At 36.1% G+C, this 19,972-nt stretch overlaps 3 protein-coding genes and 1 long non-coding RNA gene across 4 annotated transcripts; 1 reads left to right on the top strand and 3 right to left on the bottom strand.

The window, feature by feature from the left end:
• Positions 1–9,363: 9,363 nt before the first annotated feature.
• LOC140893062 (uncharacterized) lies at positions 9,364–11,730 on the bottom strand. Its single transcript, XR_012152997.1, has 2 exons — positions 11,569–11,730; positions 9,364–9,610 (listed from the first exon to the last, which is right to left on the bottom strand). It is a non-coding gene; the product is annotated as an uncharacterized lncRNA (long non-coding RNA).
• A 2,240-nt stretch (positions 11,731–13,970) lies between these two features.
• On the bottom strand, positions 13,971–15,059 carry LOC140888912 (uncharacterized). The gene has a single exon (XM_073296613.1). It carries the CDS (start codon positions 15,057–15,059, stop codon positions 13,971–13,973), a length of 1,089 nt encoding a protein of 362 aa, XP_073152714.1.
• A 51-nt stretch (positions 15,060–15,110) lies between these two features.
• On the bottom strand, positions 15,111–15,886 carry LOC140888913 (uncharacterized). Its single transcript, XM_073296614.1, has 2 exons — positions 15,650–15,886; positions 15,111–15,503 (listed from the first exon to the last, which is right to left on the bottom strand). The coding sequence occupies exons 1-2, from the start codon at positions 15,884–15,886 to the stop codon at positions 15,111–15,113; spliced, it is 630 nt and encodes a 209-aa protein (XP_073152715.1).
• Positions 15,887–17,129: 1,243 nt separating this feature from the next.
• Positions 17,130–18,104, top strand: LOC140888915 (glutathione S-transferase T3-like). The gene is made up of 2 exons (XM_073296615.1): positions 17,130–17,510; positions 17,601–18,104. Exons 1-2 carry the CDS (start codon positions 17,130–17,132, stop codon positions 18,102–18,104), a joined length of 885 nt encoding a protein of 294 aa, XP_073152716.1.
• The last annotated feature ends 1,868 nt before the right edge of the window (positions 18,105–19,972 follow it).

Below are 19,972 nucleotides of genomic sequence, written 5' to 3' on the forward strand. Positions count from 1 at the left end.
ACTCCGAAATCAAGTATTATCCGGGAAAGTCGAATGCAGTTGCAGATGCCTTGAGCCAAAAGCTATGTTCTTTATCTCTTTCTACTATTAGTGTTTCTCAGTTGATCGATGATTGTTGCACTTCTGGTTTAGAGTTTGAAACAGATAGAGAGACTATCAGAGTGTTTGCTATTCAAGCTGAGCCGGAGTTGTTTGTTGCAATCAGAGAAGCACAGAAGTCTGAGCCGAGCATTCAGATTTCAGTAGAGAAAGTCAGATCGGGTCATCAGTCTGAATTCCAGGTTAGAGATGATGTTTTGCTTGTGAATAACCGTATTGTTGTGCCTGATATTTCGGAGTTGAGACAGCGTATTCTTCGAGAGGCTCATTGCAGTCGGTTCAGTGTTCATCCTGGAGGTCGTAAGATGTATAACGATTTGAAGATTCAGTTCTGGTGGAAGAGAATGAAGAGCGACGTTGCGAGGTTTGTATCTCGGTGTTTGAACTGTCAGCAAGTGAAAGCAGAGCGAAAGCAACCAGGTGGTCTATTGCACAGTCTATCTGTTCTTGAATGGAAATGGGATCACATTTCTATGGATTTTGTCACGAAGCTACCACGATCAGTTCGAGGATGCGATGCTATTTGGGTAGTGATCGACCGATTGACGAAGTCTGCATGTTTTATTCCGTACAGGATGACGTATCGTCACGACCAGATGGCTGAGTTGTATGTTAGCAATGTTGTGAGGTTGCATGGTGTGCCGAAGTCGATCGTTTCAGACCGAGATCCTAGATTCACTTCGCACTTCTGGCACAGTCTTCAGGAGGCACTTGGTACACGATTTCATCTGAGTACAGCTTATCACCCTCAGACCAATAGACAGTCAGAGCGGACTATCCAGACGTTAGAGGATATGCTGCGAGCGATAGTGCTAGACTTTGGCACTAGTTGGCAGGATTCTTTGCCTCTTGTCGAGTTTTCTTACAACAACAGCTTCCAAGCGAGTATCGGTATGACGCCTTTTGAGGCTTTGTACGGCAAGAAGTGCCAATCTCCGCTGTTTTGGGATGATTTGTCCGAGTCACCAGATTTGGGACCGGAGATGCTTAGAGATATGGCAGAGCAGGTTAAGATCATTCAGACCAGAATGAAGTCAGCTCAAGATAGACAGGCAAAGTATGCGAATGTCAGACGTAGACCTCTAAGTTTCGAGCAGGGAGACCGTGTGTTCCTTAAGGTTTCTCCTTTCAGAGGCACTGTCAGATTCGGTAAGAGAGGGAAGTTATCTCCGAGATTCATCGGGCCATACGAGATTCTCGAGAAGATAGGCGATCTTGCCTACAGACTTGCACTTCCTCCGTCTTTATCTGGTATTTACGACGTTTTTCACGTCTCTATGCTGCGAAAATATCATCCAGATCCTTCTCATATCCTTCATCCTGATGAAGCCGAGTTAGACGAGACTCTGAGCTACTTTGAGCGACCGATTCAGATCCTTGATCGGAAGGAGAAACAGCTCAGAACCAAGTTGATTCCGTTGGTGAAGGTGCAGTGGAGCCGTCACGGCGTCGAGGAAGCGACTTGGGAGACAGAATCTGACATGAGACAGCGATTTCCGGAGTTATTCGGATGACGTGAGTTCTTCTTACTGTCTTTCGTTCTTTATTCTATCTTATGAGTTGTGGTTCTCGTTGATTTCGAGGACGAAATCTCTTCTTAGTGGGGGAGAATTGTAACGCCCCATTTTTATCTTAAATGAGTTTATGTGAGTTAATCGAAGATTGCAGAGTTCAAGAGCCGACTTGATTTTGATCAGGGTCTTTTTTGCAAATTTTGGAAATTTTAGGGACTTAAATGCAATTAATGGATTTTATATATTATCTTGTCTAGTTGACTTGGTCCATTCACTTCATCTTCTTCCTCCTTGCACACCACCTCCATTCTCACGCCTCCAAGCTTTTCCAAGCTTTGGGATTTCAGTCTTTGCACGATCCGGCCGTTGAAAATTATTTCTGAAGGCAGATTATCGATCACTGCAGCGAGAGCTCTGTTATACCTTAAGTTTTTCTACGATCAGATACATTCTAGTTTTTGGATGTTGTTAGAATCGTTTGAGATTCGAGTATGTTGTTCTTGACAGAGTTCTGATCGTTTATTATCTGTCAGTTTTGAATTAGAGCGACGTTCGGATTTGTTATGATTTTTGGAAGCCATTTTTGAAAACTTTTGATATTGGTGGGTTTGCCTTGTTATTGTTGTTTTGGGCATTGATATGAGGTTATATCGTTATTGAACTGCTGTCTGCGTTTCCGGTTTGTTCAGTTTATAGCCGTTATGCCGTCGGTTTGAGTTTTGAGATTTCGAACCATTTGAGTTGTTGTACTTTGGGCTTTGAGTTGTTCGATGTTGTTGATCATCTTTTGTATCTGAACCGTTTCGTTTAGAGTTGTCAAGCCCGGAGTTAACAGCATTGGTCGTCAAGATTTGGACGAATAACGGTAAAGAGATTTAACTTGAACCGCAGTTGTTGTTTAGATTGTTTAGTGTTTGATAAAATCTTTTGGTTGTAGCTTATCCAGAGTTGGAGCTACTGCATTGAAAGGTAAAAGCAGTCATCGTAGCGGGATAGCATTCTCGGGACAGTTGGTTCTCGAGTTTCCCCTTTAAAATCATATATTGCATCTACACTTGTTCTAGCATGAGGAACTTGTGTCTTGTTGATTTTTCTTGAGCTTTTGTTATATGGCTATGTTTTATGTTTCTGTTATGCATTTATCTTGAGCCAACTTTGATTTCAGCGGGCAGAATAGCCCTTTTTGTTTAGACATTTGGGAAGTGGAATTTTCCCGAGACAGACAGCTCAGCCTCAGCAGCAAGCACCTACTGTCCACTCTTTCCAACCTCAGCAGCAGAATATTCAGGAAGGTAATCAGCATGGAAGCCAGCCTCCCAGACAACAGGCACGAGTTTTTGCTCTGTCTGAGGATCCGCAGACTCAGGCTGCACCCGATAATGACAGATCAGGTAACGTTCGATTTTGAGTTTCCTATTCTTATTGGACTGTTAGATACTGGCGAATCTATTGCCTTCTTATTGAAAAATCTGTATATGTTTAACGTGCCACTTTTAAATTGTTGAATCGTTCGAATTGATGAATACTCCAATAGTGTTGTTAACTTCTGTTAACCGGATCTTTTAGAAGAATTAGTTGAGACTAGGAATTCTTATCGTTGATTTCTTATCTTTTTGGAATGAGAATTGTACTGATCTTTCAGAGCTTTTGAGAATCGTATAGCAGATGTTTGTGCCAAGAAGTTGTATGTTTTTCTTCAATGTCTGAATTCTTTTGGATCAAATGGTCTTCTTCGATTGTATGATTTGATGATGGAATTTATGCCGATCAGCGATCTTTTTTATCGAAATTTTGGGGATGTATTCTTATTAAGTGGAATTGCGCTATAGTCTAGACGTCGAGACAGTTGAAGACGCTCGAGACTCAATGTCTGAATCTGGAATTTGAGCTCGCAGCGATCTTATTGATTAGAAGATCTGTTTTCTATTGTCTTATGAGGAAATTCGCGTGATCTGTTCTAATCTTAAGAGTTGGAGTAATTATTTTAGCAGACGGAACTGATTTGAAAGCAGAGAAGAGGATTAGATTGTATGAGATTTCTTACTGCGAATTTTTATCTGAGGAATTGTATGCAGCAACCGATGTTTTGAGCTGTTCTTATTTTATCTACTATCTGATTTGATTGACCGGTTGTTGGAATCTGCTACCGTATTCCGTACAGAATGACTTTCATTCAAGATTAGAGGATTGAGATCTTGTCAGAGGTCGTCAGATGTCATGTTTTGCCGAAGTCTGTCAGTTTAGACAGAGATCCTTGATGCACTCATGCTTTCGGCAAGGACTTCGATGAAATTTTGTTGTCTGATTTAACTTTTTCAGTTCGATATCCTCAGAACGACGGACAGCCAGATTAGACGAGTTGAACTTTTGACGTTATGCCATGAGTTGTAGTGCTCGACTTAGCACTAGTTGGCAGAACTCCGGATTCTTGTGGAGACTTCGTACAACGACAACTTTTTGGTGAATTCTTGAATGCACTTTTCAAGAGTTGTACGAGAAGATAAGAAGATCCCCGTTGTTTGGAAGTGATTTTCTGTGTCACCTATTTTGGAACCAGAGATGAAACGAATTGTGACTAAGCAGAGGAAGATTATTCTGACGAGAATGAGTCGACTTTGGATTTACGTACTTGAAGGAGTAAGTTGAGAGACAGTTCGTGTTGGAATCGTGCTGATTTCGAGGACGAAATATTTTTTTAGAGGGGGAGAATTGTAACGCCCCGATTTTATCTTAATCGACTTTATTTGAGATAATCGGAGATTCCAGAGTTCAAGAGCCGAATTGATTTTGATCAGGGTCTTTTTTACAAATTTCTGATTTTTCAGGGACTAAAATGCAAATTTGGGATTTGTTAGATATTTATAAGCTTGTTGACTATTCTTTTTCCTTCCTCTTCACCCTCTCCACCGATTCCTCCATTGAAGACGATTCCCAAACTCCCAAGCTTTCCAGATTTCCTCCCGAGCTCGATCCGTCCGTTGGAATTTATTTCTGAAGGCAGATTAGCGATCACAGCTGCGAGAGCTTTGTTCTATCGTAAGTTTTTCTACGATCAGGTTCATTCTAGTTTTTGGATGTTGTTAGAATCATTCGAGATTCGAGTATGTTGATCTCGGCAGAGTTCTGATCGTTTATTATCTGTCGGTTTTAAAATAGAGCGTCGTTCGGATTTGTTGTGAATTTTGGAAGATTATTCGAAAAGTGAGTTTTGTGATTTGTTAGAATTGGTTGTTTTGATGGATTATTGGTTGAATGGAGTCTATTGGATTGATATTATGTTGTCTGCGTTTTCGGTTTTATCAGATTATAGCCGTTATGCCGCCGGTTTGAATTTTGGGCTATAGTTTGGTTTGAATTGAATCGAACCGTTTTCAGTCGAGTTGGATTGTCGATATTGATCTCGAGCCTTTATTACTTCTTTTACAGATTCGTTTGCAGTCCGTTGAGTTTCGAGATTTCAAGAGTTGTATCGCTTTGAAGATTGTAGCCGGTAAAGTATCGACTTGCTTATTATCTTTGAATGTTAGAATGAATCTTGAATTAAGGAATCGTTGTTGTTTCCAGGTTTTGGAGCATCGACGTTGTTGAAAGAGGTATAAGATGACTTAAACTGGAATGGAACGTGTGACTCGAATCCGACTTGATTCGAGTGTTCCGAAAAAATCACGTACTTGCATGTTATTTGATTATTTGAGTTATTTGAGTTATGTTTTGCATTGCATTCATATTGAGCTAAGAATCCTTGATTTGAGCAGCGGGCAGGACGTCCCTTTTATGATAGACGTTTTGGGGATTATATTGTGAGTGGCCTGGGTAAAGCCATTTCACCTAGTGCTAGCATACTCCTTATAGTCGCACCAAAGTCTAGAGGATGGAGATACGTAGCACCACCTCGATCGGGAGAGTCGGTGAGTTGTTTACGTGATCTCGTCCTCGGGATCCCAAAAGCAAAAGCAGCAACTCTTTTGATTGTCCGACTTGATAATCCCAGATTTAAAGACATGCATTGCATTTATGCATCTGAATTGAGTTTATATATGCTTTTGGAATTGCATGGTTGTTAATTGAATATCTGGAAGTTGATGCATTTCGTTTGAGATGTTTTTATGATATGCATGTTTGTCTTTTTTACTGGGAATTATATTCTCACCGGATTATCCGGATGTTGTCTTTGTTTGTATGTGTACTTGGCAACAGGTGGGGCAGGACCGAGTCAGGGATCGCATGGCTAGGTGGAAGAGTTGATAGAGTGAGGCCTTGTTGTTGTAGAAGTCGAATTGTAATCGAAAGTAGATTTTATTCGAATTCGTTTTGTATCGGTTATGGAACTTAGATTGATGCATGTTCTATTAGTTTGAGATTGTATAACTCTAGAACTACCATTGTATGTTGATTACATGTTTAGTTATCAAACTTTGTCGTTTTGTTATTGTTGCATGTTCTATACTGTGAGCAGTGGTTGAGCTCTAGAACTTCATGTATCAGTTTGAAGAATTGATTTTGTATCAAGTAGTCGAGATTATGTTGAATTTGGATTGATGCATGTTGTTATGAATATTGTTGGTTTGAGTTGGTTAGCTTGCCCTGTTCTGATTTGTTTCTGCTGCCCAGGGTGCGCTCGATCCTAGGAAAAGCCAGGATCGAGCGCAGCCAATGTTTTGTTTGAGGCAGAGGTTTCAGAAAAATGGTACGCTCGATCCTGGCTTTTTGCCGGATCGAGCGCGGCACCTTAATTTTTCTCGGCAGAGAGTTGAGAGAAGTGGTGCGCTCGATCCTGGCTTTTTGCCGGATCGAGCGCGACACTGTTCTCTTTTTTAAAAAAAAATTCTTTTATTGCTTTAACCTTTGGTTATTGTATGTCTTAGTGTTGTCTAATCCCGAGATTAGTTGTTTGGAACCGAGGTCTCACACCACCTAAACTCCTAAAATATCTGATACATGTCTTAGTTCGATAACCTTAAATCCTAGATCACAACTTCAATCAATAAATATCCGTAAAACCAATAAATAATTTATGTCGACCTTTCTCATAACTTAAAGACTTCCTAAAAATGAAACTATGCTTAATGTCTATTCACCAGTAAAACTTATTTCATATAATCTAGAACTTGAGCTCTTGAGAAATCCACAAGTTTCCCAAATACTTGGCAACTAAAACACTAAACTTTCCTAAATAGAATAGCTAAGTGAACTATACAATTCTACCTCAACATTCGTATAAGGACCGACAAAAAGAGTTAATTTCCCTATATACCCAAATCAATAGTACTACGGAACAATGATACCTTCAAGAACAATCTAACATCCAAATTTGAAATTCTAAAGGTCTACGACACCTATTAGCAATGATTTGCTTAATGCTCTTGGACTATGCTTAATCCCTTATCAGTTACTATAACTCGCAACGCTTCTAAGGATGCTTAAAATTCTCTTGAGCGAAGACTCTAGTTCAGTTAATCTTTAAGTGGAAAATAATGACTCTCCTTAACTTAAGATTGATCGACATATTTCTATAAATAAATCTAACCTAATTCTTGGTAAAAAAAATATAACTTTAAAATCCACTGTTGGATTAGATGGTCCCTAAGTACCAAACAAATCTTACATATCATTTGAAGACTTATCTCAAATCCCTAGTTCCTCTTGGCAGCAAGTCTGAAAATCCATAAATTCCCAAATTATAATATGTAGATCCTGAATTCATGTTTCAAAAACCTAATATACAATTAGACACCTCAAAGAGGTTGTAACCTGATCGTAAAGGCTTTCTAATTGATCCTCCAGTACCTTAGCATTTCATCGATAAATAAATCTACAACTTATCCGAAAAAACTTCCTAAATATTCTATTCGTCATTCTGTTCCCATAGTGGGTGCATTAATCTTATCGGTTGACGCTCACAAAATCTTAGAATGAAAATGTAAAGTACCCAAAAGTCTCTAGGAACAACTCTATTTCCTATCTCGTAACCGTTCACTCATTCAGCTTACCAAAAATCATCTGTTTACTCTTAAAGATCTTATTTAAAATTGAAACAACTCATTCAATTAATTTACTACCTAGCAGTATACTCGCTAGAACCAGATATATTTGATAGTCATCATTCCTCAGAACACAACAATAACTTAGGATTTTATCTAATACCAATACTAAATTCCAACGGTCTAAACACTTACTAAACGGTTATGAGTTGATTCTCTTCACAAGAATAGAAATGATAATTTGAAACTATGATCCACCCAAATAATTCAACATGATGACCAGGAAAGGAAAGCAGACATACAAGTGATGCTGCTTAATACAAAATGAAATAATGCAAGTATTATAATCAAACGAGCTGAAAATAAAAATATAGATAAGCGAAAGCAACTCACTCATAATTCAATTCTAGGGGTGAATGAATAATACAGGAGGCTTCATGAATAATGAATATGAGCCAAACAAGATACAAATCTCTTGATCATTCATCCAGGAGTAATGAAATCATGATCAAACAAGCAAAGCATAATTAAGAGCAATCGGTGTGACTTCAGTCGAGAGAAGTTCACGCAAGTCAAAAATCAGGGAAAACAACAGTCTCAAAATAAAATGAGATGTCAGCCACCCAACATGAGTAGATTACCAAAAATAAAAAGTGAATCTTACTCACATCAACATGTGGCTAGAACCGAAGGAAAAATTTCAAGAAGTGTGGAATATAAGCAGGATTTTATTAAGAAGTTCAGCCAATGCCAAAATAGTTGAATACAACGTTTACCAATGTCATACGAATTCATAAATGAAAAGAAAAAAAAAAGATGTGCAAATAAATTTCAGACTCAAAAAAAAGTATATGTTGCAATGGATACAAGCACAATTGAAGAATAATGAAATAACGATCGGAATAATGGTTCACAAAATTGAAAGGCTCATAGTAACCGAACTCACTAATTCCACAAAATCATACTTGTCCAAATAAACAAAGAAAACTAAACTATCTATAATAATATAAAACCAAGTTCGTATCCTAAGTCTTCACACGAGTTTGATTCATAAACTTAACTGACTAAACACACACCTAGAAATTCCCAAGCAAACTATACACTTAGTTTTATCCGACTAAATTCCATCCATAAAAGAATAAATGACAACAATGACACAACGACTAATATCTCCTAATGCACAAGTTTGATATTTTCCAACAAACTCGTACAATCTCATCAAAATTACTAACACTACCTAGTAACTCAAACAACATCCACATAATGTTTAAAACTGGAAGGAATATTGGTACACCAACTCCGTTTAACTTAAAACCGCATGCTATAAAAATAAACAGTCAAATGGTACACTTTAAACTACTAAAAGAAATTTTTAAACAAGAATAAACGCTAAAATACACACTTAAATAAATTAAACAACTAGTTTTGAAAATATTTAAAGAGAAAGTGACATCAAATCATTTAAAGTAATAAATCAATTACGACTATCATATAAAATTCATTAAAACTTACAAACTTTGAGGCGAGACTTCTCGAGTTTCTTGCAACCGGCAGCAGGCACAACCCAAACCAGAACCATGCTCTGATACCAACTGAAACGACCCTAACTACTTCTTATAATTAATGATTAAATAAAATACGGGTTTTCGAAAATTTTTGACATGACCTACTAATCATAAAACAACCCATCTGTCACAGACAGCAAACAAAATTAAATGAAAGAAGTGTTACAACCGACGACACAAGTAAACTAAACCGAGAAAAGAACGAGAACCCAAGGAAGAGATTCGTCATAACAAATATCCAAAAGTGTTTAAAAATCTAATGTTTACATGCCCAAAACAATTCTAACTAAACATTACATATACATTTGACAAATAAGCAAAATAAATGCTTCTTAACATAAAAATTCTAGTAACTATGCGAAAGACGAGCATTGGTCGGAGGGATGTGCCGTGCCCGCATCGCAGTCCACTCGATAGTCTTGCCTCTCGATCTAAATGAAATACTCCTCACCTGAAAACAATAAGTGTAGTGAGTCTAAAAGACTCAGCAAGAATATGGGGGGGATAACGAGTACTACGTAAATACAAACACACACAGATTTAAATTAGCATATACTAAAAATACCTATGTTTTGTGCCCTTACTTTAAACAAAATAGACTTCTAAAATGAATGAAAATGAATATAACATATGCATGGCTAAGTCATAAATAATCAATGTAACTGCATAAACTGTACTGAAACATAGTCATAAATATTTTGAACTTAGATCCTTGAATTGTGACTCTGTGATTTCGATCATGATCATGGCTGCATTGCACTATGCCGCAAGGAAGTCAGGATTTCTCTCAACCCGTCTTGCCCATACTTGGTACGAGAAGCTAGGATTTCTCCCGGCCCGTCCAAACCCATACTTGGTAAGGGAAGCTAGGATTTCTCCCGACTCGTCCAAATCCATAAATTTGGTAAGGGAAGCCAGAACGTCTCCCAGCCCATCCAAACCCATACTTTCTATAGTCACAATCATCTCACTTTGTTCCTAAAAAATATTTTCTTTCATACTTGAACATGGACTTAGCATGCATATGTAAATATGACGTAAATGTAAATATTACTAAATAATCATGCATATGACTCATACATGGATGATCGGGATGGTGATTTAGGAGCCAAACCAAAGGATGAAAAATACTAAACCAAAACGTAGCGCTTAAAGACAAATTGAACGGTTTGCCCGTAAATTTCATAACTTACTCAATTCTCATTCAAAATCAGTTCCGCTCAATCCCATCACTTCCTAACACTTATAATTAACTTAAAAAGTCATCCTCGGAATTTATTTTCTAAGCGATCATTTTTCAAAAGGTTGATTTCCGGGCAGCAGCCCCTTAGTGTTCAACAAAATTCTGCACCTTAACATTTAAAAATCTAAAACTCGACCCAAACTTAACCGATTTGATTCCCGCTTGAACCAACATATTTCCAACATCCTAGATCATTTCCGAACCCGAGCTCTTAACCAAAAACCCAAGTTTAGACCCTGTTTTAAAACGGCTCCCGGACAGCCCACTCACTCTCAAAAATCTGCTCATGCTTCTTTTACAAACTCAACCAAAACTTAACTATAAATCCTCCAATCTTCCAAGTCTCTAATCCTAGGACCAAGACCAATATATCGCCCTATTTCCAGCCCCTACCACTCACCTTGAACCACATTAAACCCAGCTCAAAGGCAGCACCTAACCACCATATAAAACCGACCCCTACACCTCAAATTTCGAATGCAGCCCCCAAAGACAATACCAAGCTCAACTCCAAGCCTTCCTAAGGCCACCATGTGAACTACATATCAATCATGACAGCTCTAAATCACCATCCAACTCATCACCAACAACGCAAACCGACCGAACCAAGCATTCACATGATTAGCAAATTTCTGGAAATTTTGACATGATAAGGACATAAATGTCGTTTTCATTTCAATCCTCAACACACCAATATCAAGTAAATTTCTGAGTTAATTTGAAGGACACAAGACAGCCCACATTTTCGAACCAATACGCTAGCAAAATTTGCAACAGATTTCGAAACCTCAAGGCATAAAATTCTGGAATTTTCGAAGAGTCATGTCCACAATGCATTCACAATCCAATCTTAAATGTATTTCAAAATCTTCGAAGGACATGGTTTGAATCCAAGAATGAATGCGACAGAAAGAAAAAAACAGAGCGACACCTCTCGGCTAAATGGAGCTTCGAACAGGGGAACAAAATTTCATATAAAATTCGTAAGTTTCATGGTATGCAACACATAATACATAATAAACTACAAGGGGAAAACAATAGATCCATATCTTTGCCTAATGCTACAAAAATCGAAGCTCAAGAGCTCCAAATAGCTATGGCCGATCGAGCTGAAAGTAAGGAAAAGCAGAAAAAAAAATCGAGCTCAACAAACACTACTAGCTTGCTATGGAACGATTTCCCGAAGAATAAATGAGAATTGGAAGCTTAAATGAAGAAGCTAGCGGATCGAAGAAGAGAAGAAGAAAGGGATTTCATCCCCTGTTCTAATGAGCCGTGTGTGTGTGTTTAGGCATGAGTTACGTGGGTTTTGTGGCTAGTGTTGAATCTGGAGCTGGATAAGTATAGACCCTAGAAAATGGGAGTGAATGTTAGAAATTCATGAAATAGTGAAACACACCTTTAAAAAGTGCTAACTCACAACTTAGCAATTGGGACTACAATTAAATCGTACTAAATAAAATACAAGCTTCAAAATCCTAATTTTAAAATATTAAATTTGATTCTACTAAACCGGAAATAAAAATACTAATTTTCGCAAAAGTTAGAAATAATAAATTCTAATGCGCGGGAAAAATATAATATTTAGCCAATTAATCACAGAAAATTAAAATAATTAAAATAAATAAAATCAATAATATTAAAGACTGATTTAGGCATGAAAATCCAAGAATTAAACACTTAAAATATTCTGATGTCACGGCGACGAGTAAAATATTTAAATAACAAGCAGAGCGATTAAAATAGTTTGAACAAACTAGACTAACGTTTAAAAGCAATTTAAATAAATACACTAGTGGGAATAAAAAAACCTTTAAAAATAATTTGGACAAATAAAAAGAAAGATTTGAATAGACAAGTGTAAAACCTTTAAAATGATTTAGACAATTAAAAAGATTTAAATAAATAAGCTAGACATTTAAAATAATGCAAGCCTAAACCTTTAAAATATTAAAGCAATTTAAATTGCACAATAAAATCATTTAGATACATAAATTTAAACAATTAAAAACATTAATTAAATAATTAGTACAATAAAAATTATTTGAATAAATAATAAAATATTTTATTAACACATAATTGACATAAAAAATTTAAATCAATTAAACCTAAAAATAATAATACTAATATTTATTAAATTTAATGCATGAGATTTAGTATATTGGATTTTAGGCGTCACATACTGCCTCCCGTTCGAGTAAGAAAATCCTTCCGCAGTTGCCCTTTCTTGTCGTAGATGAAACAAGCACCAGATGGCCTTCTGCATTCCTCAGTCGGGTGCTTTCGTCCGTAGTGTTCATAGCGGCCCTCAATATTTTTTCTACCAAATCGGAATACTCCCCAAGAACCAGAACAAGTAGAAGTAGAGGTAGAACTCTGCTTCTTGAAAGATTGAGCACGTGGCCCAGTGATCCACTAGATGGAGAAGATATAAGTGCCTTTGCACGATTAACACTAATCTCTTCCTGACGGCAGCGATTCACTAAAGTCTCGTAATAAGTCGGATAATCAAAGACGGTGACCCGAACAAAGATCTCCCGGTTGAGGCCCTACAGAAAGTGATAATATTTGGCCTTATAACTGGCATTGATGTGGGGGACATAATGGCAGTTAGTTGATGAACTTTTATTGATATTCATCAACTGTCATAGTGCCTTGTTTCAAGTTCAACGACTCTATGGATTTCTCCTGTCGAAGAGCTAGAGAAAAATATATCTTCATAAAAGTCTCACGGAAATCCTCCTAAAATACCCGACCTTTCTCCAGAAGCAGCTGGGAAGATTTGGATTTCCACAATTTTTTAGCACGTCACTCCAATAGAAATTTCACGGCCTTCGTTTTCAGCTTCTTGGAGCAGTCAAAGGCACGGAAACTACTCTTCATCTATTCTAGCCAATCTTTTGCATCTTTCGGGGTCTCACCTCCCACCAATGGATTTGAACCAATCTGAAAGAATTTATGCATCATGAACCGACGTCAGGGGCGGTCCTGAGAAAACCGAGGCCATGGGCGAATCTTAAAATATGGCCCTTTCCCATTAACTTAGAAAATTGAATATATATATGAAAAAAATTGATTAGCATAATCAAAATAAAACAAAATACGTATCAGAAAACTACACATCAAAAAAGAATGTTTTACATAATTTCTCAAAATATTTATTCAACAATAAATATTATTTGAAATGCACTTTTCTTGCGTTTTTTATGCAAAGTCATCAATGGTATATCCTCCAATATGTCCTTTTCGATGCAGAGGATCTCCAATCCATTAAGTCTCTCTTGGCTCATTGTGGTTCTCAAATAAGAATTCAATAATTTCAACTTAGAAAAGCTTCTCTCAGCTGATGCTACGGTCACATGAATAGTCAGTAAAATTTGATAGGCAACCATGACCATAGGAAAAACATCCATTTTCAGTGCAAACTCTAAAATCTTAATTGATGTCCAAGGTTTATTTGTGTCATATGCTTCCATAGGTAGCATCTCTGGCAACATTTGTAATTCTAAAAGCAGATCATGAGCATCAATATCAGACACATCATCCTTTTTCAAAGAAGATTCAAGATTCACACAATATTTTTCAAATACTCTTCGTCCAATGCCATTAATTGTCCTCCATCCAACAAGAATCCAAACATCTCTTCGAAAGAATTCAATTGATCAAACCTAGTCCTCAACTCTATTTTTGGTTCTCTTTCAGTATTAGCAATCGCATCAAATTGCCATTTTCTAGAAGTTTGTCGTCGCTCAGGAAATACATGATCAACTCCTATATTGGAAGCAATTTCTTTAGCAGAATTGATGGCAGATACAAATCCTTCTTCCCTGTAATTCTCAAAAAAAGAAACAAGCTCTTTCAATTGTTTCACCGCAACACCAATATGCATCGATTCAGATTGTAAAGATTTACTAACCGAGTTTATGTTGTAGAGAATATCATACCAAATTACCAAGCTTAACAAAAATTCAAAGCTACTAAGTTCATTTGTTGCTAACAATCTGGCATCCCCGGACAATCTTGCATCATCAGTTAAATATGCTACCTTAAGTAAAGCTTCTCTGATTTGTCCAACTTGTGACTTAATGACTCTGACACTTTCGATATGACTTTCCCACCTCATGGTGCACAGTGACTTGAGCGTCAAAGTATCCAAACAATCAAGTAGAATACTCCAACGCTTTGTAGAATTGGAGAACACTGTATACAGGCATTGACATGCTCCAAAAAAAGATTTTGCTTTAACACAAGAATTTTCCATATCACAAATCACCAAATTAAGACAATGGCTATCACAGGGCATATAAAAAGCTCTTGGATTTATATCAAGCAATCTTTTTTGAACACATTGATGTATTCCTTTCATGTTGGAGCCATTATCATAACCTTGGCCTCTAATATTATCAATATCAAGTCCAAGAGAATCCAGTCCAGCACACAATTCATTGAAAAGGCTCAATCCACTTGTGTTTTCAACATTCAAAAATTCTATAAAGTACTCCTCAATTTTTATGGGAATACATGACACATCAACACATCGTAATATTAAAGTCATTTGTTCCTTGTGACTTGCATCAGGAGTACAGTCAAGTATCATCAAATAATACTTTGCTTTCTTAACCTTTTCAATGACAACATTCTTCACCTTTAATGACATATTTGTTATCAGCTCATTTTGAATTTTATGACTGAGATAATGATGATGAATTTATTTTCCTTTAATGAGACGAAGATGTTCTTGCATTATAGGATCAAACTCGGCAATCATCTCAATCAAGCCCAGAAAATTCCCTTTTGAACCATCCTCCAAATTTTCATTTTTTCCACGGAAGGACGGAATATTTTTAGCCAAACATTTTACCAATGCAACAATTCTTGTCAAAACTCCTCTCCATCTATGTGTCTCATTTTTAATTTGTTCCTGCAATTCTTTGTCAATTGTATCATTTTTCCTCAATCTAACCTGTAACTCCACCATGGATCTCAAATTAGCAAGATGTTCACGACTTTTTTCATGTTCTCTAAGCTTCTCACTTAGATGTTTCCAGTCTCTATATCCCTCTTCTGCCAATTGACTTAGTGATTGTAGTGTTTTGAAAAGCTTACAACAGAAACAAAATACTTATCTAACTACTTTGAATAAACTAGCCATTTTCTTTCATGACTTGACTTGTTTGGAAGCACTCTGTTATAATGCTCTAAGGAAAAATGTCTACCAAGTTCATCATGAGGGTATTCAAAACTAACCTCTCTAATCGGACCTTTTTCAACGAGTAAATCTCTCATTTTTGTATCAAAACTATCCCAAACTCTTGGATCAAAGATATTTAGAGAATGATCTATTCTTTCATTTTCCTCATGATTATTCCTGACTTCATCTGTCACCATAGTGTTTGCCACATACATCTCTTCTATTTGCTCTTCAGAATGATTTTCTTGTGCGTTCTGATTATTGAAATTGTCAATAAAATTTTCTTGCACCATATTCGTATCTTTCAAAACAAACTTATCCATAGAACCTTTCATTGAAATTGTCATCTTCTTTTCTGTTTCTTTTTTTTTTCTTTTAGCACTTCCAAGAGGGATATTTTCTAGGTATCATATTTCTTCAAGTACTGTTACATAAATAAAAATACAACAAGATGATCAAGCTTATACGAAATTATCATACATATTTCGAAATTATACTAAAATCATAATAAAATATCAAAACTCAAATCCATGTACTAATATAATTTATAAACAATTAATTTAGCTATTCAAAATCAAATTATGCAAAAGCCCTAATTTTCAAGATAAAGTTTTGAAATCAAACCTCTAATCTTCAAATTTTTCGGTCCCTACATACAAGTAAACAACAAATACGAAATATTAGGGCATCCACAGTGGGATCTCTTTCGAGCTCCCACTGTCCCCACTTCTGACAAGGGAAAGAGCTTCTCCCATAGAGCTTCTCCCATAGTAGGAGAAGCTCTTTCCCTTGTCAGGCAAAGGGCGCTCTTGCTGTCAAGAGCGCCCTTTGCTTTAATTTTTTTTTTAATAAATTTTTTTATTATTTAAATATATATAAATATAACCGTTATTATATATTGTAATATAATATTGTATATATCACATATACATACACACTTTTCTTCCTCCACCGTTTCTTTTTTCTTTTTTTTCGTCTTTTCTTTTTCAATTTTTGTATCCGTTACTTTAATTTTTTTAGTATTTTTTATTATTAAATATTATATATATTAATATTTTTTATTATTTAATTTAATATTATATATATATTCGTTATGCAGACACATGTATTACCTTTTGTTTGTATTTTCAATTTGCATGTAAAGTTAAAAAAATATGAAAATATATATTTTTAATTAAAAATATCCGTTCAAAGTTTCCTATAAATACACTGCACATTTTCATTTTTTCATGCTACAATTCTTTCACACACAAAATCACCTGAATCACTCCATCAATTTATTCGAAATGGATGAAATTTTTTTTGGGTCTTTTAGAAACTATTTGCATTCTGAAAATATCGAAAAAAAATACCGCAGAAAATTCCCAGAGTCGTCCTAATAGCCAATTTATTGCTCCCACACAATACCCTCACAATTTTCCAAACCTTTCACAATATCCGCTTAATTTTCAAGGCTCTCAAAGCTTGCCTACTTTTCCGAGAAATGTTCGTCCTCAAGCTCCATTATATCCGTGTCCACCTGAATATTGGCAAGCTATGGATAGTCAATTTGCAATGGCAGCACCCCCTTATTCATTTTCTCCACAACCACCACCGGTCATACCTTCGAATGAATCAAGGACTACAGATTCATACAAAGAACCCGCAACACCATCCTCGATTCCAAGTTCTCAATTTCCTACTTTTTCAACACAAGTAGGACTCGAAAACATTGTTCTCGATAAAGACAATGAGATGGATGGAAAACGAGCACCTTGGTCAGTTGATGAAGACAAGCTTCTTGCAAGGTCATGGGTCACTATTAGCACCGATCCTATTATCGATAATGACCAAAAGGATCAAGCATTTTGGAAACGAATTACAAACTACTACAACAAACATCGCGCTACCAGATCTAAGGAGAGAGACTGGAAGAAGGTAAAATCACATTTTTATTTATTTCATCCTTTGGTAAATGAGTTTTCTGGTGTATACAATAATTTATACAATCATCGTCCGAGTGGATAGAGCGATGAGGATATACTTGTGAAAGCTCATGAAATTTGGAAGACAAATCATAACATGAAGCCTTTTAAGCATGAACATGTATGGAGAATTCTTAAAGAGTGTGAAAAATATGCTCCACAACATCATCATGCTAATAAGAAGGCTCGAACCTCTGAGTCGGAGGGACATACAACCTCATCCAATCCGGATACGAGCATTGACGTAGATGATTGTGAAGTTCGTATTCGTCCAATGGGGCAGAAAGCTGCAAAGAGGAAAGGCAAAATGAAAGCTGTAAATGTCAAAAAATGGGAAGAGAAAATGGACCTTAGGTGGCAAAAGCTGGAAGAACTTCACATGGAGAAAATAGAACTTCAAAAAAATGAGGTAGCGACCCGAGAGGCTGAGGCCCTTCATAAGGATTATGAAATTCTTATGAAAGATACTAGTGAAATGACACCGGAACAACTTAACATACATCTCAAAATATGCGCAAAGCTTAAACGGAAGCATGGAATAGAGTAGATGTATTTTAATTCTTTTTAATATCGTTTGTAATTTATGTATTTATTATCATCTACTAAAGCATTATGTAATCAAAATTTTAATTATTAATTAATGTTGAATATGTTCACGATCATATAATGAATATTAAAAATGATTTGTAATATTTGGGTTGAGTTTTATATTAAGGTTTAAGTTTTATATTTGGGTTTTTAATTGAGTTCTGTGTAGAGTTTTATATTTGGGTTGAGTTTTGGATGAAATTCATGTGAAATTTACTATATGTGCATCCTATTTGGGTGGAGTTCTGGGTAGAGTTTTATATTTGGTTGCTCTCATATATACAAACACACTCTTTTCTTCTTCTATCGTTTCTTTCTTCTTCTTTTTTGTCTTTTTCTGTTTCAATTCATATGTATCCGTTACTTTCGTTTTTTATATATATATTATTTATTATTTAATATTATATATATCCGTTATTTTATTATTTAATAATATATATTATTACCGTTAATATGTATATACATATATATATATATATTTGTTTGTTTGTTTTGCCTTTTTTTGTTTTAATTTTTAGACCGTTGATTTATTTTGTTTTTACCATTGAAATTTTTTAAATTTTTTTGTTTTTACAATATTTTAATTAAACTAGCCGTTGCATGTTTTTCTATAAATACACATGAAATTTTCTATTTCTCATTCATCTTACAATTCATTTTTATTTAGAATGTCTCAAAATCCAAATTCCTCTAGGAGATCTATTTTGCACAATTTCTGGAAAAATGAATTGGAAGAAAATGCAAAAGATGAGTTAGATCAAATGACATTGATGCTACTCGAGCATGAAGAAATGATGCTTCAGCTACATGAAAGTTCTTCCAATGGAACACAAAGAAGAAGGTATTTCAACCGAGAACGTGAAAGCGGACACGATCGTCTCTTCCATGATTACTTCTGTGATGAGCCAGTATATCCCGATGATATATTTCGACGGCGATTCCGAATGCGAAGAGAATTATTCCTTCGCATAGTCAATGCTTTGCAAAATCATTCAGAATACTTTCAGCTGAGGAGAGATGCAACAGGAAGAAAAGGCTTGTCGCCATTTCAAAAATGTACGACAGCTATCCGTCAATTGGCCTATGGAGCCCCTGCCAACCATTACGATGAGTATTTACGGGTTGCCGAAACAACTGCCATAGAATGTTTGTTCAACTTCTGTCGATGTGTGATTGAAGTATTTGGGGACACATATTTGAGAAGACCCAACAATAGTGATATCCAACGTTTGCTTGAAATGCACGAACAGAGACATGGTTTCCCCGGAATGTTGGGTATTCTTGATTGTATGCATTGGGAATGGAGGAATTGTCCAGTTGCTTGGAAAGGCCAGTTTACTCGAGGCGATCATGGCGTTCCAATGGTTGTGCTTGAAGCGGTTGCATCGGCGGACTTGTGGATATGGCATGCATTTTTTGGGATCGCAGGTTCGCGTAATGATATCAATGTGCTTAACGAATCACCTTTGTTCAATAATGTCTTACAGGGAAATGCACCACATGTAAATTTCATGGTGAATGAGTCACAATATACAAAAGGATACTATCTAACTGACGGAATCTATCCAGAATTGGCAACTTTTGTCAAGAGTTTTCCATGTCCTGAGGATCCCAAAAGAAAGATGTTCAAAGAAAGACAGGAATCTGCAAGAAAAGATGTTGAACGTGCATTTGGAGTGCTGCAATCTCGTTGGGCAATGATCAAAGGCCCGGGACGATTTTGGTACAAGAATAACTTGAGGGATATAATATATACATGCATTATTTTGCATAATATGATTATTGAAGATGAAGGAGATGCAACACTCAATTGGTTAGAGGATGAAG

This window comes from Henckelia pumila, chromosome 3 (genome assembly GCF_033568475.1).
Source record: "Henckelia pumila isolate YLH828 chromosome 3, ASM3356847v2, whole genome shotgun sequence".
NCBI lineage: Eukaryota > Viridiplantae > Streptophyta > Magnoliopsida > Lamiales > Gesneriaceae > Henckelia > Henckelia pumila.